The sequence below is a fragment of the Cyprinodon variegatus genome, unplaced genomic scaffold, assembly GCF_000732505.1.
Source record: "Cyprinodon variegatus isolate N-32 unplaced genomic scaffold, C_variegatus-1.0 Scaffold281, whole genome shotgun sequence".
In the NCBI taxonomy this organism is placed as follows: domain Eukaryota; kingdom Metazoa; phylum Chordata; class Actinopteri; order Cyprinodontiformes; family Cyprinodontidae; genus Cyprinodon; species Cyprinodon variegatus.
In genome coordinates, this window is record NW_015150734.1 from 247,291 (window position 1) to 272,650 (window position 25,360).

General features: G+C 37.4%; 2 protein-coding genes across 2 annotated transcripts in view; one reads left to right on the forward strand and one right to left on the reverse strand.

Annotated features, from left to right (window-relative positions):
- Nucleotides 1–5,823, forward strand: part of LOC107090094 — a 12,285-nt gene extending 6,462 nt beyond the window's left edge. The window contains exons 12-16 of the mRNA XM_015383279.1: nucleotides 863–937; nucleotides 1,019–1,163; nucleotides 1,286–1,744; nucleotides 3,324–3,395; nucleotides 4,997–5,823. Coding sequence (XP_015238765.1) covers nucleotides 863–937; nucleotides 1,019–1,163; nucleotides 1,286–1,744; nucleotides 3,324–3,395; nucleotides 4,997–5,073 — 828 coding nt within the window. The 3' untranslated portion in view covers nucleotides 5,074–5,823. The remainder of the gene's footprint in view (nucleotides 1–862; nucleotides 938–1,018; nucleotides 1,164–1,285; nucleotides 1,745–3,323; nucleotides 3,396–4,996) is intronic.
- Nucleotides 5,824–7,679: 1,856 nt separating this feature from the next.
- LOC107090092 (RCC1 and BTB domain-containing protein 1-like) lies at nucleotides 7,680–24,383 on the reverse strand. The gene is made up of 12 exons (XM_015383278.1): nucleotides 24,247–24,383; nucleotides 20,016–20,201; nucleotides 18,181–18,331; nucleotides 17,937–18,103; nucleotides 14,565–14,723; nucleotides 14,374–14,481; nucleotides 12,784–12,926; nucleotides 12,516–12,706; nucleotides 10,821–10,947; nucleotides 10,587–10,738; nucleotides 10,347–10,477; nucleotides 7,680–8,407 (listed from the first exon to the last, which is right to left on the reverse strand). The coding sequence occupies exons 1-12, from the start codon at nucleotides 24,256–24,258 to the stop codon at nucleotides 8,267–8,269; spliced, it is 1,668 nt and encodes a 555-aa protein (XP_015238764.1). The 5' UTR covers nucleotides 24,259–24,383; the 3' UTR covers nucleotides 7,680–8,266.
- Between the last annotated feature and the right edge of the window lie 977 nt (nucleotides 24,384–25,360).

Here is a 25,360-nt window from a genome sequence, read left to right on the forward strand (position 1 = left end):
AGAACGATGAAATTTCACGAGATTTTGAAAGTAAAATAGATCGATACCGCGTTTTTAAAAATCAATTTGATATCAGCATATGAAAATATATTTAAGTGTCAGAAATGGATAACAAAACTGCTATTTTCAATGAATACTTATTTTTGTCCAGCTTTAACATCGGTATCGATATCGGTTATCGGCTACATGATATCAGATGTCTTAATTTAATCAAATCTTTGAATTGGTTTCATGTGCGCCTGTGTGTTTGGTTTTCAGGGTGTCTGAAAAAAAAGAAAAAGAGACATAAGAGACTTAATAATAATAATAATAATAATAATACATTTTATTTAACAGCGCCTTTCTTGACACTCAAGTTCACTTTACAAATAATACAAAAAAAAATCAATAAAAAGAGATGAAAATACAAAATACAGATACAGGAACATAAAAACAAAAAACAATCATGGATAGGGAAAAGAGCAGTATATTCACAGATAAGCGAGCTGGAACAGATGGGTTTTGAGTCTGGCTTTAAATAAGGGGAGAGAGTCAATACTGCGGAGGTCGGGAGGAAGTGAGTTCCAGAGTCTGTAATAGTCAAAGTGTGAGTTATGTTCAAAAAACTGTGTAACACCCTCCTTAAATAAACTAACTGGCTCCATAAAGCAGCATATCCACCTCATAAAGTATATTTGTTTTATTAAAAGTGCTAATAAAACAAATGTGTTATTGGCACATATTATTGATATCATCAGTCTATGAATGTGATTTTATATATCCAAGCTCATAATAAGTGTAAAAGTACGTGTTTTTATCTATATGGATTGATGCACCACAAATTGTCCAGGTTTTCATGTCATGCATTCATGTATTTTGTCAGGAGAGGGATAGCAGAGGTCCAAGAGAAAGTGGAGGAAACGTACAGAGAAGATCCACTAGAAAACACACTGAACTTGTATATAATAGTTAAAATTTAAAAATATATATTCTGAAATCAAATTTTGTCCATGATGTCAGTCGTGTGGTTTCCTCCCAGGATGCGGAGTCTGAGAGTTTGCTGTCTGGGGTGGCAGTCGGCACCATGCTTCTCTTAAATCCTGCACTTGCAGCTGTAACCGAGGAGAGTCGCCACATTCAGATGGTAGAGACGGAGGTGCAGACGGTGAAGAGGGAAATAGAAGGTATGACCTGGGGCCTCCTCTTAAGAAGGAGATAGCAGAGGGGAGACCTGAAACCAAAAATATTTAAATGTATAATGATCTTGGAATAAGCTGGGAACAAATTGCTCGGTCTCTGCTCTCAGAGTTCGTCTTTGAAGAGGATCTGGTCCAGGCTTATGAAGAACCCGTCCTCAAACCCTCCGTCTCCGTCCCACAGCAGAGCTCCACCGCTTCCCCACAGCACTCCAAGCCCAGCAGCTCTGTGCCGTTCTCCAGCTTTAAAGAAGTTCTGCCTGAATCCATCTGTGTTACTATCCCCCCTCCCCCTTCCCCCTCTCCTTCAGAAGAATGGCCCACCCCTCTAGCACCTCTACCTAGAGAGGTTGCCTTAGCACATCCACCAGAACCACCCTCCCCACACGCACCCCTAATCACCGAGCCTGCCGGAACACCTCCATCAGACCCAAAGCCTGACATCGACTCGGCCAGCTTCTGGAGAAACTGCAACGCGGCCGGGTTTACGGAGGCCATCTTCACCGACTTTATTACGGAAATAAACAACATGTTCAGCAGGATCCAGGATGAGCGGGCCAGCCAGGAAGGTGAGGAAGATGACGCTCAGGGTGTTTTCATTTGATTAAAAAGATTAATAAATCCTTTTGTTTAGTTTTTTTCTTACATTTAGTCAATAATTTCTATCAAATAGATGAAGTTTGACATTTACTAATATAAGGTGTTCGGATTTTCTGTCAACATTTACGGCGTCTTTTTTCGCTGGTTTATGAATAAAATGATATACAGATGAAAAACACTTAAAAATCAGTCAAACAAGACAACATGGGCATTGTTTATTTATTTTTATGCCGGAATTAGCTGCAGAAGCAAAGCCACTTACTTGATCAATATTTAAAAAGTATAAATCATCAGAAAAACAAAAAAAACATTGAATGAGGGCTACTGTTTATTTTGTAACTATAAAAAATAAACACAATTGTAAAAGAAATAGTAAAAGCTTTCTCTATGAGAGCTGGTACATTTTGGCCGACATTAGTGGTTTTTTCATGTGTGGGTATCACCTAATCCTGCGTTCACACCGCGACAGAAGCAGCGAGTTTACATGCAAAGTCAATGGTTGACGCACATCAAGGCGCAGCAAAAGGTCCCGCAGCGCGTTTTGAGCGGCAGGTGCAGCGCGTCTGAGCAGCTGAAGCAGCGAGTTGGGCGCGTTTAAGCATCTGACACGTGTGATGCGCCGCAAACGCGCTGCTGCTTGAGATGGAAAAATTGAACTTTTGCTGCTCGCCGCGTCAACCAATCAGAGGAGCTAATCTGGGAGCTGGCAGAGAGAGAGACACAGCACTGATGATCAGAGCGCTATGATCACTCCTCTTAAACAGTTAATTGACGCATAAATTAACTTAAAATGCAGAAATCTGCCAGCAGAATATGTTCGCTTTTATTATTCTGGCTGCTGATGAAGGGATTCCTTCTGTCGGCGCACTACTGGTATGTGGGGGTCTGAGCGGCTCCGACAGAAAAAATATTGGAAGGCAGCATGATAATCTGAATGAACTGACTGCACTGATTACGTTTTCAGGTGCATTTTCTCACTTAAAAACATATTAAAACTACTTTATTCCCACTGATCACAGCAAATATAGCTGCAAGGCAGAGAAAGGATAGTGAAGCTCCGCCCANAAAACATATTAAAACTACTTTATTCCCACTGATCACAGCAAATATAGCTGCAAGGCAGAGAAAGGATAGTGAAGCTCCGCCCAGCGCGCGTCAGACCCACTTTTGCAGAACTAACTGGTACAAGCAGCAAAAATGAAGCAGCAGACGCGATTTTGCTGCGGCCGGTGTGAACGTAGCATAAGACCACCTATAGTGCTCCCCCTCTCTGCTAACCATTGTTAATATTTAATTTGGTCATAAATGTTTCTGTTATTTGTTTGAAAAGAATCTCTGCCAACATTTATCGGAAATGTTGCCAAATTAACAGAGAAATGGTTCATGAGATACAAAAGCAACCATGATCAACTCACTATCTAGACCTAAATTCTCCATCAAAGCTGTGTGGTGAGCTTCAGAGAGCCTTGGAGTGTCTGGGTGTGCATAACTATGGATGGGTGGGTTATTTTTCATAAATAAAACAGCTGGACTTTGCTTTCTCCACAGATTATGACCGGGCACTTTCGATGATAATGGACTCAGGAAGACTTGCAGACCTTGTTACCAAGCAGGAGGAAGGTATGTTAACTCCCCGACTGCCTTTGAATGTTCAGAAAACTAATCCAGGAGCTACTTTTGAAGCTATAGCTCCAGTAAAACCAGCTTTAATATATACAAAAGAGTCATTATGTTTAAAAAAAAAAAAGTCTGGTTTCCTACCAAGCATCAAAGGAAAATCCCTTAACAGAAAGCTACAACATGCAATAGGCTAAATCTGCTAAAGCAGCAGGTCATTTCCTGACCTAAAGAAACTGAAGAGTGGAAAATAAACCAAATCAATGGCATCAGTCTCTAAAACGATGGTGGAGACATTTCTAAGGCTCCAAGACTAGAGGGTAGCACACATGCAGGGAACATGGAGGCAAGGTCATCATTCATGATTTAAAGCCTTAATTACTGCTGACCTAAAACAATGCCCGTACCATGGACTGGGAACGCTATACTGCTTCTTTTAAATGCCTAAAATTAATTGTTGGGAGGGACCAGGTCAATGTCTGAAAAAGCTTGTGATTAATGCATAAATAAAGTTACCAACATAATATACAATCATGCAGGTTTTAACAAAATTGCTTTTTATTGCTTTTTGTATGCAGTCCTCGGTTTGCAGTGTTTTGTGGAGTTAAATACAAAATCATCAAAACCAGAATGATAAGAGTTTGCCCCTAAAAAGTTCTTACAGGTTGGATCTAACAATCTCTTTAATTAAGCTTCTTGGAGAAAAAAGCTTCATCATGCAACGTCTCACCATTTAAACTTGGCCTGCAGGCCTTCATCTCATCTACTTTGTTTACAGAGAGCTTAGCTCATTTGAAATTTAAATTATTAACAAGAATGATTTGGGAAAAAAAAAGATTCCAGTGGTTTTCAACTTTTTTTTTTTTTTGCCTTTGGGGCTTTTTATTCTAATTTATATAAATACATTCCATCAAACTACAGCCCTGCTGCAGCCCTTTGCATACCCAAATGGAAAAGCAAATAAATTAGGAACTGTAAGCCCAAATTACATGTGCAATACATTATTTGAAAGCTAACACCCTCTAGTTTCCTAATATATAAATTGGGTGAGTAGAACACAGACCAACCTGCATCAGTTCAAACATGACTCAAAGTTGTTGTTTTTTTATTCTCAGAAATGATAGGTCTTTTTTGAACAGCAGTAATAAAGATGTACTTGAGAAAAGGCAGGTTTTATTGTATTATGTTTGTTCTACATCATGTCAACCGCACATTCAGAAAATTTCAGGGGTTTGGAACTTTTGGTGTCAGCTTGGAGCTGCGCACAATGGCTCCACCTGCTGGTAAACATTTTACCGGTGGAATTTTTATGCATTCTGAATTATTACCCCCACTTTAAGGTCTGCGGTGGGTTTTAAGAGCTTAAGCATAGGGGAAAGAGAATATTCCCTCCTTTTCTGAGAATTATTTGATATTTTTCAGTTTTATTGTTAAATTTGTTAAGCTTGAGGTTTATAGGAACAAGGTAACCTTATCCTGCATATTTGTGCTCACAAGAAATTAAGATTTTGGTCCACTTTTCTCTCAGTAAGACGATAGATGTTTTTTTATTTTTTTTTCCCTCACTTAAAAGGTTTTGAATTTTACCTGATAACTGATTTCAGAACTGGAAAGGAGACGATTGGAGCTGCAGAGGGCGTCAGCGGCTCTGAAGGACGTCGTCTCGGCCCTGCAGAAATGATTCCAGCTGCTGGTCTCCAGCTGTTATCACTGGTCCTGTTTTAATGAAAAATTGGTTGTGTTTTCACTTTGTTGATGTATTTTAATGCTTTTGTATTTTTCTTCAATGTTAAAAGTGGTTCGATGTAGCAGGAATGTTCACGTTAATCATTGTTCAAACATGCACCCACTGTGTTTACAAATGGTTTAATGTCACTGTTTTTAGGAGAGCCAAGTCTGTTTACACTCACACGTTCATGATGATTGTTCGATTATGAATAGTCTGTTTTTTTTATTAAATTCTAAAGTAAAATTGGTGTTTTTTTTTATTGCAACATTTTACAGTTGGGTTTTAAATCTCCAACATGTTCAACACAAACTAGCATTTTAAGAAAAATATTATTTTATTTGCACAAACACTTTTCTGTGAACTCCTTCCTTTAGCTTTTTAAGTTCTAATATATATATTTTCTCATGCGTTACAGCAGCATCGGTCTTTACAAAAAAGTGCACTGTTTTAAAATTGAAAGACCATTTGTACCTTGTTTGATTAAAATGAAAGTAACATTAAAAATGTATGTTTTGTTCAGACGTATATTCGGCTCCTTTGAATCAATTAGAAACGTGCTCTGCTTCCCAAACCTGTAGGTTTTGGTGGACGACCAGATCTCTGTCCACATTCAGGGCATCCGTTTTAAGCATTATTGATTTATAACTTGATGTCAACAAATGCTGAAAACATCATGTTTAAGAGATTTTCCACAAATAACTTGGCTTTTTACTAAGATTCTATAAAAATAAGTTCCATTAAGCCACTTAGCATAGCAAAGGGGAGGTTTTTTACGTTTTGTAGCGGCAACACAACAAAGCTCACTGGAAAGACAAACCTTCATACTTTACCTGTCTGTTGTTCTATAGATGTTGACTTTAATTCCTTCCTGATTCAGAGACTTTAGTAGCTGCTCCATCAATCAGCGAAGAAAAAGAAAACCAAAGCAAAGTGGAACATCTCTTTTGATTAGAACCTTAAGATGAGAGAACTTTGGGTTTTATTTTTTTAATGTTTTTTTCTTTTCAGAGGGAAAAGTCATCTCTTTAAAATGTGCTCACATTCACTGAGAAGGTGTCATTTTTGGTATTTTCTGATTCCAGGAAATAATTAATCCATGAGTTTCTGTTCATAATCTGTGGATATGATGGTTACCAATTCTAACCTGACTCCGCCAAATGGATTTAGCGAGTGAAATTTTGAAAGCTCGCAAGATCAGGATGGTCTCACAAGGCTATACCAATCCCCCTGTTGTAAAAATCATTAACACAGAGCAGTGGCGATAGCTTGGAATATTGCTTAGTCTGTGCTTGGTTGGTTTGTTGTTCTGTTGTTAGGCCTGATGTTTTTTGGTCACTACTGTAAAAAAAAACAGGCCTTTAGAGAAAATGTATCTTAATGTCTGACTGACACTGGTTTACGTTTAAGGGGACCTGCAAGGGTAGTTCTTTATGCTTAATACTTACATCCTTCTGACTTTAATTACTTTTTGCAGAACAAGAAGAGATGCCTAGAAAAATCTGGTATTATGTTAAGTTTAGTCTACTAATGAAATACAGTTGATTTAGTTTCCAGTTTAAAATTTCATACTTGGATTCTTGAAGTTGTAATTTATACCGAGAGACAAGGAAACTTACCTTAACTACCGTACATTGATGGAGTATTTTGTCATAGCAAAGATAGAGGAACCACTCCACCAACTGATGTCGACTTAAATAAAGTATGAAAATATTTCAGTCCGATTTTTTTTTTGAGAAACGTGGTGAATATTAATGACAAATATTAATGACACACATTATTTGCAGAAAACCAGAAAGAAATTGTTTTATTCATACGAGAGCAAAATGTTTTACTGGCACATATTTATTTTTAATGTCCTGCAAATAAATGAGAACTATTGTTCATTTTACTCAAAACAACTAAGAAACTATAATACTGTTTGATTTATTCATCAGCATATACAGAAATTTTAGGAATAAAAAAATCTAACATCAGCAACTGTCAACCATAAAGCAATAAACACTTTTATTTTACGTTTGGTAGGTGGAAGTACGCAAACGAGTAATTATTTAACACTATAAATCAAAATGATTGATTAAGAACCAGCATCTCAACCTGGGTTCCTTCAGTGATGTTGACCAATAAAGATTTATGCACCGACATTCAATATTTCCTAGTTTTCAGTCAGATTTCTGTTTTATCTAAAATTGTAACTTCTTATCCTCACGTGCAAAGTCTAGACTTGCAAACTTTTCACTGACAGCAGCACAATCATGTTAAATAAGGGAAGCTTTGATCAGTTCACTAAAATAATGACCTGATAATTTAGTTAATTTGTGTCTTAAGTTAAGCATAAAGCATATAAGCAATAGCACTTGCTGATGCCTTATACAATATGTGTAAAAAATATAAAAAGCAAGGCAATATGAGTAACCAGCTGCTGCTCAATGTGCAAAAATAAAGTTTATGCACGCTCCGGTTCAGGCAGAGGAACTCAAAGCTGAATTCAGTGATCAGGAAGGGATGTTTTACTCTGTGCAGAGATTCTTTGACTGTGAAACGGTTTCATTACAGCTCCTGGCTTTTGTTCCTTCACCATCCCTGAAGTAAACAGTAAGAATTGTGGATCGGAAAGGAGCCTGTGAACTGCTGTGCCTTTTAGCCTTCTGGACGTCCATACATGATGGGATCCCACATGTACGATGCTTGTCAGTCTGGGAATACAGCATTCCGAAAAAGAACTACAAATGAAAACCAAAATATGATGGTGTACATCTGGATGTGTCATACAAACTACACCTGGGGTGGTCTGTGCCTACGTCCTTTCACACTAAGTATGGTGGGATTCCTAATACCTCCTTAAAGCCAGTGAGGGACCTCAAAAGCTCCCTATCCTGAAGGAACCATAATAGGAAGCTTCCGACTCTTCCTGCCTCCTTCCTCTCTGCCAGCACTATTCAGACACCACCTATCAAGGTTACCGCTGACGCACAAATTCTGGCTAACGATTCCTCTCAAACCAGACCATGGTTCCTCAGTTCTGGTTCTGGAGGACTGGAATTGAGGGACCCTGAACTATTCCACCATGGATAGAGACTGACTGGATTTGATGGTTTGCAGGAAGCTCCTCTCTGCATGTGCTCCCATCACTTCCTGCAGTCCAGGTTTAGTTTCTGAAGGCTCCACATCGACTTGCTCGACATATAAAATCTTTAAGCAAATTGCCGTCGATCTGCCAGAAAGCAGCCGTCTGGGTCACCTCAGTCAGGTGGTTTACACAGAACTTGAAGCAGAACTCCTCCAGGTCCTAAACAGAAGAAAGATAATCAACTAAGGCAGTTTTGGTCAAACAATAAATAAAAAGTGACTCGTCTATCTGAATGTTATCAAATCAAAACAAATTACTGTTTTTTTTACTTAACAGGAAAGATAACGTGCAGAAATAAAACACGGATGACAGACCTTATAATCATCAGCTCACCCCAGAAAATAAACAGGAAGTGACTAAACAGCCTGGATCTGTCAACAAATACCGGCCAAGTGAGGACAAACTGGCAGTTTGCCTTTGTACTGCAAAATATTTACCACCCCCCCTGATGATGCTTTACTTTTACAGTATCTGGATCAACTTTTCTATTTGCCTCAACAGAAGTTACAGCTTTAAACTCAGGGAAAAACAATTCTGCTTGAACAGTTATTTTGATGTTTACACAGAGGCCTAAAGAAAGAAAAAATATGAAATTGTCCAGAGAGCTGCTCCAAACAAAATATCTTTTTGTTTTACACTTGTGTGAACAAAATTACAAATAAAATTTGTCTAAGTTTAAGATATATTAAATAAGTGTGATGGAAAAGCTCATTTTTGATATAGTTTTTTTGTTTTGTTTTTTACAAAATAACCAAACAGAGAAATAGCCCTTTTTTGTTACAGCTCCATCCATATTTACCTATTGCGGTGGTAAAGCGGGGAAAAAGGTTTAAAATAATCTCACCTTTATTACAGTAGGCCAGAGTGTTTATGTTTTTGTGTTATGTTTTTTAACTATAAAAATATTTTTCAAGTGAGTCAATAAGCATTAAAGTTACGATTGTTACGTCTTGAATTGAGAAAGCGTCCTGGAGAGGTGGCAAAACGTCTTCAAATCTTGGAAACCAAGCCAGTGGATATTTTTTGAACTTTTAAGGAATAAAGTTACGATCTACAGTTAAATTTTTTTATTCTTCTGACATGACTGAAAGTACAATTTATAGAAATCACTCCCCAAACATAACAGAACATTCAAAAAAAAAAAAAGGAGGAAAAAAAGCTGAAAAAATAAAATAAAATATCTGCCAAGGCAGAATATTTCAAACTGGGGTTACAAGGGTTTAAAACAACAAAAGTTAAAATGATGTAAATGATGCAAAGAGTTACATGCTGGAGTCCTCCTATCACAGCTGCTAAACGCTTTGGAGACTTTAAATGGAAACAGACGCTCTTTTAGGATGAGCTGAAGAAAAGAAATAACCTGAAAAACATCTCAGCCTCACTGTGAAGTATGGTGGAGGATCTATGATGCTGTGGAGCTATATTAAGAGCACAACTAACTGTATAAGATATCAGGATGCTTTGAAGTAGAAATCCTGTGGCTGAATGGATGATGTTTGGATCTTTTATTGATTTTTGTAAAAAAAAAAAAAAAAAGGGAATTTTATTTCACAGAATAAAGGTGTTCTTTAAATGTTGGATTTTTTTGCATTTGTCACGTGGCAATAAAAAACAGGACACCAAGGTTACCTGAAATTTTTATGGAAAATGACAGAGGGGATGGAAGATAAGGAATGATAAAAGAAGAGGGACGGTATGAAGGCAGGAAATGATGGAAAGAAAAGAGACAAGAGTAGAAAGAACAAAGGCAAGGAAAGAAATAGAAGAAAAACAAAGACAAGGAGAGACGGTAAGAGGAAAGGAGGAAGAAAGGAAAGACGAAAAGCACTGGAGCAAAGAAAGAGTTAAGAATTAGAATAAGAATGAAAGGATGGACAGATCCAAGGGAGGTATGGAGCCAGGCTGGGAAAAAAATGAAAGATTGAGACAGAATGGGAAAGGAAAGAAGGACATGAAAGAAGTGGAAATAAATTAAGATTTTTATTGGAACAACTCATGCATCCTATTAGGCTAACCTTTGATACTGCAGCTTCCTATGTGAGGCTTAGCAAAGCTCTCCTTTATAAAGAACAGACTTTGAAGGCTGAGGAAGACTCACCTCGGCGTCGTAGCGCACAGCAGCAGACAGCAGAGAGAAGGCGTTCTCCACTGTGATTCCCCTCTTGATGATATGCTGACACAGACGCTTGAGGCGGTTCTCACAGTAAGATGTGGCCAGATCCAGTAGCCCTGAGGGAGCAACAGCCACAGGCAGGATGAGCGCTTAGCGACGACACAAACAAACCAGGCTGCTGTGTGTGTGTGAGTATATGGGTGTGTGTGTGTGTCAGTGTCTGACCGATGGCATCTTCAGGAGGCAGCTCCACGTTGTCTGTGTAGAGGAACTGGAGGAAGGAGCGATAGACGGGGTAGGAGAACTGGTCTATTTCAATCACCTCCTTCAGGTCTTCGTTCCAATGGGACTGGAACATCGACCGGAAGTGTTCGCACCTGAATGGCAGAAAACAGCTCAGTGATACTTTCATGAAGGCTTTAAGTGGAAGAGACGTCTGGGAGGGTTAGGGTTTCTGACCGGATTTTCAGCACTGCTTTGTGGACATAGATGTATTTGCCGTCAACGCAGAACTTAAGGTCGGCTGTCTCTGGGTTATCAAACTCCCTCTTTAGAGCCTGAGCCACAGTTAGAAAGTCATCATGCTCTGAAGGGAGAAAATCACCACCAATACACTTGAAACCACAGGTTTACCAACACTATAGGAAAATATAGATTGTTCTTCTCTATGTGGGGCAGGAAATCTATTTCAGGATCATCTTAATCATTTTAATCATAAAAGGAAATTGTTTCCTTTTATCATTAAAAGGTCGCTGTCCCTGTTGTCACCTCATTTATTGCCAAACGATACCTTCCCAGTTGATCTCTGCTGTTCCAATATTAGTAGATAACGTTCTATCCTCATGAAACCTTCTATATGCAACATGATGCTGCCACCCTCATACTTTACTGTTGGGATGGTCTTCTTAGGAATGAAAGCTTCCTGTTTTTACTTCCATTAGCTGAGATGGAGATATTATGATCAATCCAACTTTGTTTGATCGCAAGTCGCGTCTACAAAAATGAAGGCCATGTTCCTGAGTGGATTTGCAAACTGTAACCTAACATTTTGTTGATTTTTTTTGCAAATGGTTAATTTTTTCTGCGTTTAAGGGTAACCTTTTGCTCCAAAACACGTTAAATCTCACATTCACTGTGTTTCTACTAAGATAATGTGAACTGATCACCTTCAGTGATCAGGAACTTCTACAAGCAAACATTTCCCTTCCTGACTTTTCTAAAAGTGATCAAACTTATTTCATATAGCATTTTGCAAATACGGATATTTATTCTCATTTAATGATCTAATATGATTTTGATTTAATGTCACAAATTTTTCTTATCTTTTATATGCGATTTATAAAAATTACAAGATTCCTGTTTTAGTTTCTGTTCACATTTATTTTCTAATGCCCGGATGCTGCAGAGTAAACGAGTAAATTCCATTTATCAACTTTTTTTGGTTTCAGCTCCTTATAAAAGTTGTGCATCGAAAGAAAATATTGCAACAACTTCTAGGAGCTAAACTTGATAACAATAACATTTATGTTGACAGAAGGCGACGCTTTGACTGCAGCTGCTATGTTGAGTTTTCATTCCAAAGCACCGTAATTAATGGAAACAGGCCAAAATGAGTCAATGGATCAAATAAACAACATGCGTCAGAGTGGCATGTCTCAACAGCTTATAGGTTATCAGAAATAAATCTGATGCTATAACCTGGAATACAGGCTGGGATCAGAGGAGGATGCAAAATGCTGGTAAACATCTCCTAAACTCCTCTCCTTAATCCTGAGCTGCTTCTTTTTCATAGAAAAGAAAGAACTGAAACCACTGAGCTCACAGTAAAACTTGTCCATCTTGAGTCGGACTCACCTCTGGTGATCCTGGATACTACAGCTAAGTTAAATAGTACTTTAGGTCGATTTACTTTAGGTATAGGATTAAGATGCCAGTCTTGAAGGATATGCTGGGGTAAACCTAGAACTTTGGCCTGAAAACATCTCCAGGTTGAGCTACTGCAAAGAGGCCTCCTGTACCCAGCTCCATGAACACAGCATGGACAAACTACTGCAATGTCTAAATGGATCAAAACTACTCAAACATTGGCGATCAGCTGCCTGGATGTAGGGTAGTGAAAATCTAAACACTTAGTGCCTTAGTTTCCTGTCTTACCCATGGAAAGAGGGCGCCACATTACGGAGGGCGTGGCGAAGCATGCAAAGACGTCATCTGTGCAAGAGAAGTGGGTGAGGTGGGGCAGCACGATGGACTGACCCCGGCACTGGCCCCACATGTACACCTGACCACTCTGGGTCTTAGCAGCAGACGTGTGAGTGGAGTGACAGGCGGCGACCTCCACGATTCTGTAAAGAAACAAAGCAGTCAGGCGGCGCAGAAGCAGCAGGAATCATATCTAAAGAGAGCTGGGAGACTCGCTGACCTCTCCTTCTCCGGCAGGATCTGAACCGGGCTCAGCTGGTTGCTCTTGTTCCCTGTGCCCAGCTGCCCATAAGTGTTAGCACCCCAAGCATAAAGTAAACCCTCGTCTGTCAGCGCCAGCGAGTGAGCGTAGCCGGAGACGATCTGGGGAAAACAACATCAGGTATGGGAAAAAAAACAACAAAAAAATAAAGATGAGAGACCAATACTGTAGTTAGCGACAGATTATTATTCTCTTTTTGCAAGAGAGACCAGGCCGAGAGGAGAGCAGCATATAAGTTACAAAATATAAAACACAAAAATGTTTTTTTTTTAAACACATAAAATAACATATCAAACTAATTCAAAGCATTAAAACTCTGCAGAAACGCCAACCTAAAACATTTACATACAGACATGATTAGTTACAGGGATTTAACAAGGATTTTAAATTTCTTTCAGCATCACAGGGGCTTGAATGTGAAGTTTAGTATGTAATTTGTTCCAGGCATTGGGAGCTGAAAACTTTTCTTGCGCATTTCTTTTTGTACTTTGGGGACAGCAAATTGTAGGACGTCCATAGATCGGAGATTAGAACTTTCTTGATTTCTTTTTAAAAGATGTGTCAAATATAAATGAAGAGCACCAATAATTGTTTTATAAATTAAGACATACCAGTGAGTGAGGCATTGGGCAGAAAGTGAAGGCCAGTTTACTTTGTAGTAGAGATCTGTATTGAGGTCAAATTAGTTCTGATCTAGAATTAAAAATGTTCCTTTTATTCCTTAAGCAGTGTATTAGCTGGTTTAATTAGTTTAAATGGATTAATAGGCTGTTTTTACACTACTATGGGTCATTTTAAAGCAACAATAAAAGTAGTAGATATAGATTTTGGTAGGAACATTTATAGTAATGGTAGTATTAGTAATAACAGGAAGGATAAAAATAGCAATACTAAATAGTAATCATGATAAAAAATACTAACACCAATGATAGCAGTAGTAATAGGTATCTTAACAATAGTACTAAAAGTAACAGTAAAAATAAGAATAATAACTGGAATAACAATAGTTAATGTAGCTGTATGACTGAGACCTGGTTTTGTTTTGTTTATATTCTTTGTATGCTATTCTCAGTGGTTAGCTACATCCTTTTTTTTTTTTTTTTTTTTTTACTTTTCAGAATCTTTCTTGGGGGAGAAAAAACTTTTAACTGTATTCAATTTTGACAAATCTTACATTGTATATTTTGTGAAATTTCAATAAAAAATACCTTAAAACAAAAAGAAAGTCATGTTTACAGATGCACTCCTTCTAATCTGCATAAGCTTGCGTTATTTTATAGAAGACAAACAACAATGTTAGTCTAGTTGTGTAAAGCTGGTAGAAATTTGCACCAAAAGATTTGTGGTGATTATAGTGACCTGGTGAGAGTGATTACAAATGCCCCTACTAATTTCTAACACCCCTGGAAACTATTAATCATTTTACTTTTGACTAATTTATGTTGGTCTTTTGCAAGAAATTGTAATAAAAAACAATAACTGTTTGTGGTGACAACATGTTAAAAAGCTTAGCTACTAGGAGGTTCACCCAAGTGACGGATCTCTCACCTGTTGCACACATACACCTTGCAGACCTACAAGTCGACAAGGAGTGAGCTGGTTTCCGTTGTTACCAAGTCCAAGTTGCCCGTTCCCATTGTAGCCCCACCCATACACCTGCAGAGAAATGGAAAAATAACACGTCAGATCTGGGTCAGAGCCGGCCAGCATCGGCTCTGACTATAAACCCAAACGGTCACCTCTCCGTTGTCCACCAAGGCCAGAGACGAGGTCTGACCACAGACGATGCTGATGGCCAGCTTGTTCTGCAGGCAGCTGGAGACTCTGCGAGGTGTAGGCTGGTTTGCTGTGGAGCCGGAGCCCACCTGACCACAGTTATTGTAGCCCCACGCATACACCTAGAGGACAAGAAGATCACGTTGAGGGGGAACAATTTATTAAATGCTATAAAAGTAATAAAAATAAAGGCAACAAGTCTTAGTTCTTTAATTCTGGACTCAGTCTTCTTTTTCAGTCTCCTATGGGGCTTGTTGCACACATGACTTCTAATTGCTCTAGTTTAACTTTCCTTTCGTCCTGCGGTCCTTCCAATAGTCAGACTCTCCCCTGCAGCAGCTCCAGCGTTACCATGTACCTCTTCTCCAATTAATGCTCTCTTTGCCTGACTGATCATTTCAGACGGTCAGTTTTTAATCAGTTGAAACTAAAACTATGCCACTTAAACGGAATCTGGACAGAGCTCAATCACAGACAAAAATGTTTTAAAATGCAAACTGTTTATCTATTTTTTTTACAATTTCAGGATAATTATTGGTTTGAGTGGGTTGCTTTTTAAGCAAATGGCATGTTTTAAGTCTGTAGACTCCAGTTATCTATTACTCAATTACTAAATTGGTTGATGATCATTATAATAAATGGTTAAGCCGATTAATTTTCTCAGTCAAATTATTATTTACATACAGCAGCATTCATCTTCTGGAACAGATGGATATAAATAATGAACGATTTGAAAACCATACAAACAATTTAAAAGACGAATGACATAGAAGTTAGTGAATTGGATTAAATTAAAAAAGTTGATTGAATTGACAGCCCATGTGAAAATGAATAGACTACATTCATTCTCCTAAACATGGACATGTCTATTTCTGGCAAAATGAAGCTTTTGATGAAAATGCTGCTTGTCTAGTGACCATGGTTGCACAATACATTTCAGGTGCAGTGTGGGAAATTTTGAGACCACTAGTGTTTCACCCACTAGAAAGTGGCGTAACCGCTATAGAGTACTCTATAAAGAGATTAGGGCGGACGTTCGGATACAGCCATAGATATTATTAGACATGCATGTGCACACATGGATACTGATAGTACTGATAGTACTGATAGGATAGCACAGTCTCATTCTTTAAGACACATTTAACATCATGCTAATTCGGAATAAAGTCTACTAATGTCACAGTGGCTGTGAAACTGTTGATAATTATAATTTTTAAATATAGCTATGATATAAACTATCAGTAATAAGATACATCTCTATAAATAAGCAATTTCACTATATACATATATAATGAAAGTTAGATCAAGTTTGTAATTGTAAAAGACACGTGGATATGTTTGTATGACCCTTACTTCTGACAAGTCCTCTTTGTTTTATTTCCATGTCAGCCTATTAATTTTGCCATGTTTAGCTCAGCACATTAAGCTTTTCCCCCTGGTTTCAACTCAGAGGGGATTAATTGTGACTGGACTTTGGTTTCTGCTTCACACTCCCTCTGAACAAAGCTGAGTGTCCTGTACCAACAGAAAGGTCTGAAAGCAGCTTCTAGTCTGCTCTCTGCCAACATTCAGAAACCTATCAAGGAAGATGGAAACATTTTTGTGGTTTACAGTACTTTGTGAAAGTATTCAGCCCCCTTGAACTTTTTGACTCTTTGCCACATTTCAGACTTCAAACATAGAGGCAAATTTTTTCTATTTTTTGTGAGGAATCAACAACAACGGGGACAAAAAGTATTAGATATTTTAAACATTAACAAATAAAAACTGAAGAGTGGGGCGCGAAAAATGAATCAGCCCCTTTACTTTCATTGCAGTAAACTCTCTCCAGAAGTTCAGTTAGGATCTCTGCGTGATCCAATGTTTACCTAAATGACTGATAAAGATAAATACAATCCACCTGTGTTTAATGAAGTCTCCGTATAAATGCACCTGCTCTGTGATCGTCTCACATCATGAAGAACAAGGAACACACCAGGCAGGTCTGAGATACTCTTGTGTTGAAGTTTGATGCTGTATTTGATACACAAATATTGTCCAAGCTTTAAACATCACTAGGAGCATCGTGCAAGCAGCAATATTGAAAAGGCAGGAGTTTGAGACCACAGCTAATCTATGTAGACCCGGTCATCGCTCTAAACCAGGTGGGTCCTCGAGGGCCGCTGTCCTGCAGGTTTTAGAGGTTTCTCTTCTTTAGCACAGCTGATTCTGATGATTGCAGTTCAGCAAAAGCCTGTTAATCAACTATCAATGTAAATCAGCTGTGCTGGAGCAGAGAAACCTCTAAAACCTGCAGGACAGCGGCCCACGGGGACCGACGGGGATGTCTGCTAAACCTTCAGCTCAAACAAGGAGAAGACTGATCATAGATGCAGCCAAGATCTACAGCTGAGGTGGGAGACTGCCCATAGGACAACAGTGGTTTACTGCACAAATATAGCCTTAATAGAAGAAAGCCATTTTTAAAGAGAGCCATAAAAAGCCTTATTTGTTGAAGAAGTTGCTCTGGTCAGATGAAACCAAAATCCAATATTTGGCAATAATGCTAAATTTAAAATTTATTGTTTAAATTTATTGTTTGATGTAAAGACAAATCAGTTTATGACCCTGAAAGCACCACTCCCCTGTCAAAAGTGGTGGTGGCAGCATCATGGCTTGGTTCTGCTTTTCTTCAGCGGGGACAGTGGAGATGGTTAAAACTGATTGGAAGATGGAACCAAATACTGGAGCATTCTGGAAGAAAGCCTGTTGGAGTCTGCAAAAGACTTAAGACTGAGACGGTGATTTATCTTCCAACAAGACAATGATCCAAAACATAAAGCAAAATCTACAGTGGAATGGTTCACAAATAAAAATATCCAGGAATTAGATTGGCCAGTTAAGGTCCAGACCTAAATCCAATCAAGAATCTCTGGAAAGAACTGCTGTTCATAAACTCTGTCCATCTAACCTCACTGAGCTCCAGCTGTTTTCTAAGGAAGAACGGGTAAAAAGTTCAGTCTCTCTATGTGCAAAACTGATAGACATACCCCAAGAAACTTGCGGCTGTAATCACAGCAAAAGGTGGCGCTATAAAGTATTAACTCAATAGATAGATAGATGTACTTTATTTATCCCAAGCTGGGAAATTGCAGTAGGGGCTGTATAATTTTACACACCCAATTGTTTCTGTTTTTATTTGTTAAAAAGTTTAAAATATCCAATAAATTTTGTTTCACTTCATGATTTTTATCCCACTTGTTCATTCTTCACAAAAAATAAAAATTTTATATCTTTATTTTTGAAGCCTGAAATGTTGCAATAGGTCAAAAAGCATTATATTACAGTAAACCTACCTCTCCTGAGTCGGTTAAGGCCATGGAGTGGTGGGAGCCACAAGCCACCTCTGTGACCTTCTTGTTGAGCAGGTTTGCAGAAACGACCACAGGAGCTACTCCTTGATTGGTCGTCCCATTTCCAAGCTGGCTGTAGCCATTGTGCCCCCATGCATAGAGCTCCCCGTCTGAAACATGGAAACATTAGTGGATTGGCTGAATGTTTGGTTGAGTTGGGGATAAATCACATGTTTCATGCTGCTACCGTCTGTAGCCAGCAGGATGTGAGGTCCGCTCCCATAGCTGAGGCTCACCACCTTCCTGCCACTCAGAAAGTCCAGCTTTTTGGGGACGATGGTGCTCTGGCTGTCCCCCGTTCCCAGGCAGTTACTGCAGTTCAGCCCAAAAACGAAAACCTGGGTGTGCAGGGACATAAGATGGGAGAAGTGACGGGGATCAGGGAGAAGTGCCAAACAGAGATAACAATTCACAGGATTTCTGTGCACTTTGTTTTTAAAATCCCAAACAGAGTTTCTTCAAAACACTTTGTGTCTCTTTAAACTTTCTTCTATTTGAAATACTTTCAGGAAATTACAAGAGAAGCACAAATAAAAACTCTGATCTACAGAATCAATGAGCTGTGGATATGACAAAATGTTGCTTTTCATATTTTCTGATCTGACTTTAAATCCATATGACAGAAAAAAGAAACAAATAAATTAATGCATAAAGTGTTTTCTTATTAAGAATTTTTTTTTCAGATGTTAATGTTTAAACAATAAAATAAGGAACTCTGTCTGGGCAAAACATACTTTTTTCCTCCTTTTCAATTCTCCCTAGGAGCCCTAACACAGCTAAACCAAGCAAATCAGATAATTTTCCATCCTAATATCAGCACCAGCAGGAGGCGCTGAAGTGGTCTTTAGCTCATATTATAAGGGCAGGATTGTTTGACCCCCAGAGACCAAAAGTAAGAATTTGAAACTTCTAACATTTTTAAAAACTGGTTACTGATTAAATTCTGCATTTAAAAAATAACAAATGAATTTCAGATGATTTTTCTAAACATTAGTTTCATTTACTAATGTTTAGTTATTCATGTCTAACTACTGCTGGTAGAAATAAGGTACAGTTTCAGTCAGATATCTCATAGATTTTAATAATTCCTACATTCAAGCATACTTTTTATTCCTAATGGGATGACATAACATACAATAAACAGAGGATTTTAAATTTTTAAAGGATCAAAGGTATACATGCATGGTTTAATATTTTTTGATGGATTTTAATAATGGTGAACGCAGGAGGTGTAAAAAGAACATACCAAAATATTTCTAAATTATGTAAGGCTTTTTTTTTTTTATCCTTTTTTAATTAACTGTTAAATGTATCTGTTCAGCATTAAAATCACTAGTTAATCCCTGTTCATCGAGAAAACTGAATTACGTTACCCTAAAACGCAAAAGTCAACATTGTTAGGATTTTTTTTGTAACCTGTAAAATGTTTTTCCCCTGCTTTTAACTGTGATAGACTGTACATAAACAGCTATGTGTTGGATAAGTAAGGCTGAAACAATTAATCGTGATTAATCAATTATTCTATTAATAATTAACTGATTTAGTAATCGATAAATCATTAGCTTGACTTTAGAGACTATAAAATATGCCTTTAGTTGACAGATTAACCAACCCTTAAGCAGCAATTATACCAAAATGTAAAAAAATATATATAAAACATTTTTTATTTATTTTTATTTTTTATTTTCCATCTGTCAATATGCTCTATCCAGAACTTCTCAAGTGGAATCATTTTTGTTTCACGTGGTTTAATTTTATAAAAAGTGTTCTTTCAGGAATCTTTTGTTTTCCGATTATTAATCGATTATTCAAAAAAAATAAAAAATACTCAACAGATTAACTGATTTGCAAAATAATCGCTAGTTGCAGCCCTAATAAGAAGGTAAACAAATCAGAAAACTGTGGTTAAAATAACATTAAATGTGGTTCTGTGCATAAAGAATCAGCAAAAGCACTCGACATGACATTGTAAAACCCTCAGGAATATAACTAAACCAATAAGCGTTTCCTCTGGCCTCTCACCTCCTCGTCGTTGCTGATGTAGATGGCCTCATTAGCAGACGAGCCAAACACGCAGGCCATCCTTATTGATGAGAGCTCCTCCGGCCCCATCAAGCTGAAAATGGGCCATTTGTTTACATCCACCATGATGCGTCCGCTTAGGCCAACGGGCTGCAGCGTTTCTTTAACTGGTTTGAGTAAATAAGGCTGTAGAGATTCAAACAGAGATATTTTCCACTTAACATATTTACTAAATCCTGCAGAATACACAATAATCTTACAAGGGTTGGCTGTTCTGATATTTGGATCAGTTTTCAGATTAAAAGGATAGTTTAACCCCAAACACACACACACATATGCTGAACACACACACTCCCCCACACACACATGATGGAGGTTAGAGAAAGGCTGCATCACAAGTTTTCATAATAACTCATGAGAGATAAGGGCTTGTATGCATTGCAAAGCTTTAAGGGAGTGAAGATCATCCTGTTTAATCTTTTATCTTTTGGCACAAAACACATTCAAAAGCATAAAAACAAGCAAAAACATGTCTGGAAGTGATAAGAGCTTTTCAAACATTTTAAATTCATCACAGGAACATCTTAAATTATTTTGCTAAATATTTCTTCAGTCTGTTCTTAACATAATAACCATTTTATGATTGTGCAGCCTCAGTGCATTCATCAAATTAATGGCATAGAAAAAAGTATTAGTGAAACTAAAAAGCAAATGCAAAAGTTTACAACTCAGTTACTTTGATTAGATCATGAATGTCGAACCTTTTCTTGTTTGTTTTTTTTTTTTTTGTAATTTTGATTGTTTTAAATTTATTTCAATTCCACTTTAAAATCAAAAGGCTCTTTTGCTGCAGTGATGGAAATACAACAAAAACAGAAACACACATAATAATAAAGCAAAGTACATCAAGGCCCATGCAGATTATTGATTAGTTTAATAAAAATAGTTATTTTTAATACATATAAAAGAGGAAAAAAAAGTAATAATAATCTGCTGTGTTTTATCCACACAGGGGTTTCTAAAAATCCAATTTAAATAATGAGCCAACAGCTTACTGCATCCACAATGTTGAATAAAGTTTACAAAGCCAAACAGAATACAGCAACTTTCTCTATAACTGTCCAATAAAGGTTTTACTGGATACATATGATCATTGATTTGTGCTTTAAACATTTCCTTGCTAAGCAGTTTAGCTTCCTACATGACCACTGTTCACTCCAATCCATTAAGGGTTGTATCCCAGATGGACACCAACTAAATTTAATGTGCATGTGGTAAAAGAGACACACACAATGACAGACCTATTTGGTTCCAATGTTGTTTATATGTGCTTAAAAGGGGCAAAATATGAAATTAATGTGAACTTTCAGTTTATTGTGCATTTAAATAAACAAAGACATCACTGCAGATTAAAGGCTGTTGGCAAGAAGAGAAACATTACTTTTATCTTGTGCATTGGCGGCAAGTTCTTTCACCAAAATGCATTGGAATATCAAGAGTAAGAAGCAGAGAGACAACCAAGCAGAATCATGACATATCAACAAAAGTACCAACAAATAAAACAAAACATAAAGAATATATATATATAAAATACAAATCCATCCATTTTCCATCACGCTTATCCCAAGCGGGGTTGCAAGGGGTGCCTGTTTCCACCTGTCTGCGGGGGAGAGGCGGGGTACACCCTGGACAGGTCGCCAGGGCAACACAGAAACAAACAGGACAAACAAGCATTCATGCACACACTCACACCTAAGGAGAATTTGGTAAGAGAAGCCAGTTAACCTAACAGTCATGTTTTTGGTCTGTGGTAGGAAGCTGGAGTACCTGGAGAGAACCCACGCATGCACAGGGAGAACATCCAAACTCCATGCAGAAAGACCCCAGGCCGGGAACCCAGAACCTTCTTGATGCAATGCAGTGCTACCCACCGCGTCACCGAGCAGCCCTTATATAATATACAAACTACAGGCTTTACAGAGCATATAATACATAAATGGACTGAACCATGTAGTTTGTTTGGAAATAAGTAAGTGTGTGAAAGAAGAAATGCTGATTTAAACCTGCTCATTGATCACCTTCTAGATCTTATTTTTTTGTTTTACTAGTGTCCTGTCTGGCAATGTGGCAATAAGTATAATTGTCTTGATGCCAAAAAGGTCCCCACAGATTTTGCTTTCACAATCGGAGCAGCACGGCCATCGATTGATTTATGCATGTAAATAGCTTTATTATAATTATGCAGGGAGCATTACAGATTATATGGACACTGCAATGTAAGTAGAACAGGAAAGGAAAAACAGGAAAAAGGACAAAAGATGAAAGAAAGAGGAGATAAAAGGGAGACAACAATAAAACGTCTTCAGCTCGTAGATCTGAGAATTCAGCTAATAAAATGATTAGTTCATTATAAAAAGAGATTTTTTTAACTCATGTTAAGCTGTTGATCTTAGATATTTAAGGGCTAAATCTTCTGAATTTAACAAAGACAGGAAGTGATAGAACTGAGAATCCCCTCCCCTCCTCCTCCTTATGAGGATTTTCAATAAAATGGCTGAGCTGTCGGCCTATGTGAGCGTGTGCTGCAAGCACATAGCCTAAAACAAATCCTCTCTGGCCATTGCAGTAGGTATGCTTTACCAGCTATGTATCCATGTGAGTTCCTTTAACCAAACTTTCATCTGAACTCTAAAAAGAAATAACCTAATGGGATGTCAACGGAGATAACTGCACATCTTGTTTTGGAGAGAGTATATTTTTAATATTGGATAAAATACAATTGAAAACCCATCCATGTGTTAATCTTTATTGGAATTGATTAAAGCAACAATGTCACAGGTCTACCTGTAAAGTCAATTAGACCGCTGCAAATGATCCACTGCTGCTCTCTGAAAGCAGTGCACATCATCCCAATCTAAAGTCCTTCTCTATAACCTAAGTATAACATGCTTTAAAATACATTTTGAGCTGTGCTGTTGCAGGAATGTGCTGTATAAGTCAACTTGCCTTAGCTAAGAGAGTCAGAATGATTTAAAAGAACATACCGACTTTATGCAGATGAAGATTCTCAGTCATCCAGGTCATAGTCATTCTGAAAAAGTTTTTAAAAACAATCCACTTGACTTTGTTTCCAAGGTTTGAAGACGTTTTGCTTCCTGGATGGGAAGCGAAACGTCTTCAAGCCTTGGAAACAAAGTCCAGTGGATTGTTTTTTTAAAACTTTTTCAGAAAAAAATGACTTTAATTTCACCCCCTTTCTCTTCCAACCACGTATTTTCTTCAACATTTGTTTAACTCGTCATAATCCAGATTAGGGTTAGACATGGAAAAACACGTATAAATGTATTAAAGTACGGAAGAGGATTGGGGTCACTGAAAGTGAAAAATGTCACTGAAAAGAAAAAAAGTTAACTGATTGATAAATATTATTTCAGTTTAATATTCTGGCTTTGATCTCAGAATTCTGACTTTTGTTCTGAAATTTTGACTGTTTTCTCAGAATTTTGACTGAATTCTTTCAGCTATCAAACATGTTATCATCAAGCTGTAGCCATGTCTGTTTTAAAGACTAAACTAGCTCTCTTGTTTTAATCACATACAGCTCCTCCAATAATGAAATAGCATGACCGGGGAGCCCTCTGGCAGTTGCCCTATTTCTAATTACCAATGTGTTACTGTTCCTCCCAAACACCTCACATCTTTGTCAGTGAAGTTTAGTGCTCCCACATTCCTTCCTTTATGGTGCCCATTTACATTAAGATCGAAAATTCTGAGTTTAAAGTCATAATTCTGAGGAAAAAAAGTCAGACTTCTGCGATTAATCTCATAATTATGACTTTAAACTCAGAATTATCACTGAATTCTGAGGAAAAAAGTCTGAATTCTGAGATTAAACTTCTTTTTTCTCATATTATACTGAAATGAAATTTAAAAATCAGTTAACTTTTTTGTTTTTTTCAGTGGCCCTAATCCCCTTCCGTATTATAGGGATCGGGTTAACCTGCGGGTGTGATTGTGATCAGCAAACTGTAAACTGGTGCCACCAGCTAAAAGCAGATCGCTGCCTGTCGATGTTTGCCTTTGTTGCAAACACATTATTCAGCAGAACACCGGTCAGCAAAATCCCAGAGTGGAGCTCCTGCTGCTAGACTCATCCGATTAGGAAAACATTATGCGTTTAACGAAATAGCAGCGGAGCCAAAATAAAAAAAATAATCTCTGATTGGCTCACCTGAGTGATCATTCATCGATGGGTTTGCTTCAGAAGAGGTTGTTTTATCTGACAGCTTCGCCACAGCATGTCGAGAGGCTGACACCTCTGCTGGTTTTACTTAGAGGGAAAAAAAACTGCTCCAACTGGTGTTTGTTTGGGGAAGTGGCTGGAGGAGGACGGGTCACGTGACCACAAGACAAAAGCAATGGTCTAAGACTTCTCGACTTCCGGGTAGCTAAAAAAAGAGGCCTGACTAGTCGCTCAAGAGCAAGAAATTTACCATCAAAAATGCATGTATAAGGAAAAAATAAAATCGATAATATATACACATATAATAAAAATTGCATCCAATATTATAAAGTTACAATTTCCTTAATTTTCTATTTATATTTATTACTTAAAAATATACATTTAATCAATTTTTTTTAAACTTTTTTGGAATATACATTTAATCGCCTAATAAAAAAGTGTTTAATCTTATTTTACAACTTCATTTCTTGTTGTCTATATTTTTTTTTCTCATTCTAAAGCATCCAGTCACTAAATGCTGTGCATTTAAAAGACAATAAATGTTGACATCCACTGTTCAGATGACACTTTTGAATAAAATTAACATATAAAATAACAGATAAAACTTTAATTACAAAAATTGGTATATAGAATAACAATCAAGCTACGCCACAACATTTTTATGACTCAATTATTTATGCAACAGAAAACACACTTAAAATAGCTCAACAGAATTACATTTTTTTATTATAAATAAGTATTTCTTTGTTTTATTAGTTAGGGTGTGTTAGAAATTAAGTTTTCGGCTGATTATCAAGACAGAACAGGTCTGCATTGATAGCAGTACATAAAGGTTAATTAAACATGTAGGAAATTCAGGTTCTTTTTGTTCAATTAATTCCTTATTTTAATATTTAATCATATAAGATGTGTATGTTTATGACATTTCTAGCCATCAAGAATAGACTGGCTTCATAGAAATCGCTGAATGCAAAGAGACCACCATCAAAAAAAAAACTTATGGAGGGTGACATGTTTAGCCAGATACTGGAGACAGAGCAGAAGTAGAAGAGGAGGATTTGACTGGCTTTCTCTGCACAAAAGATAAAGCATTAAAGGAATA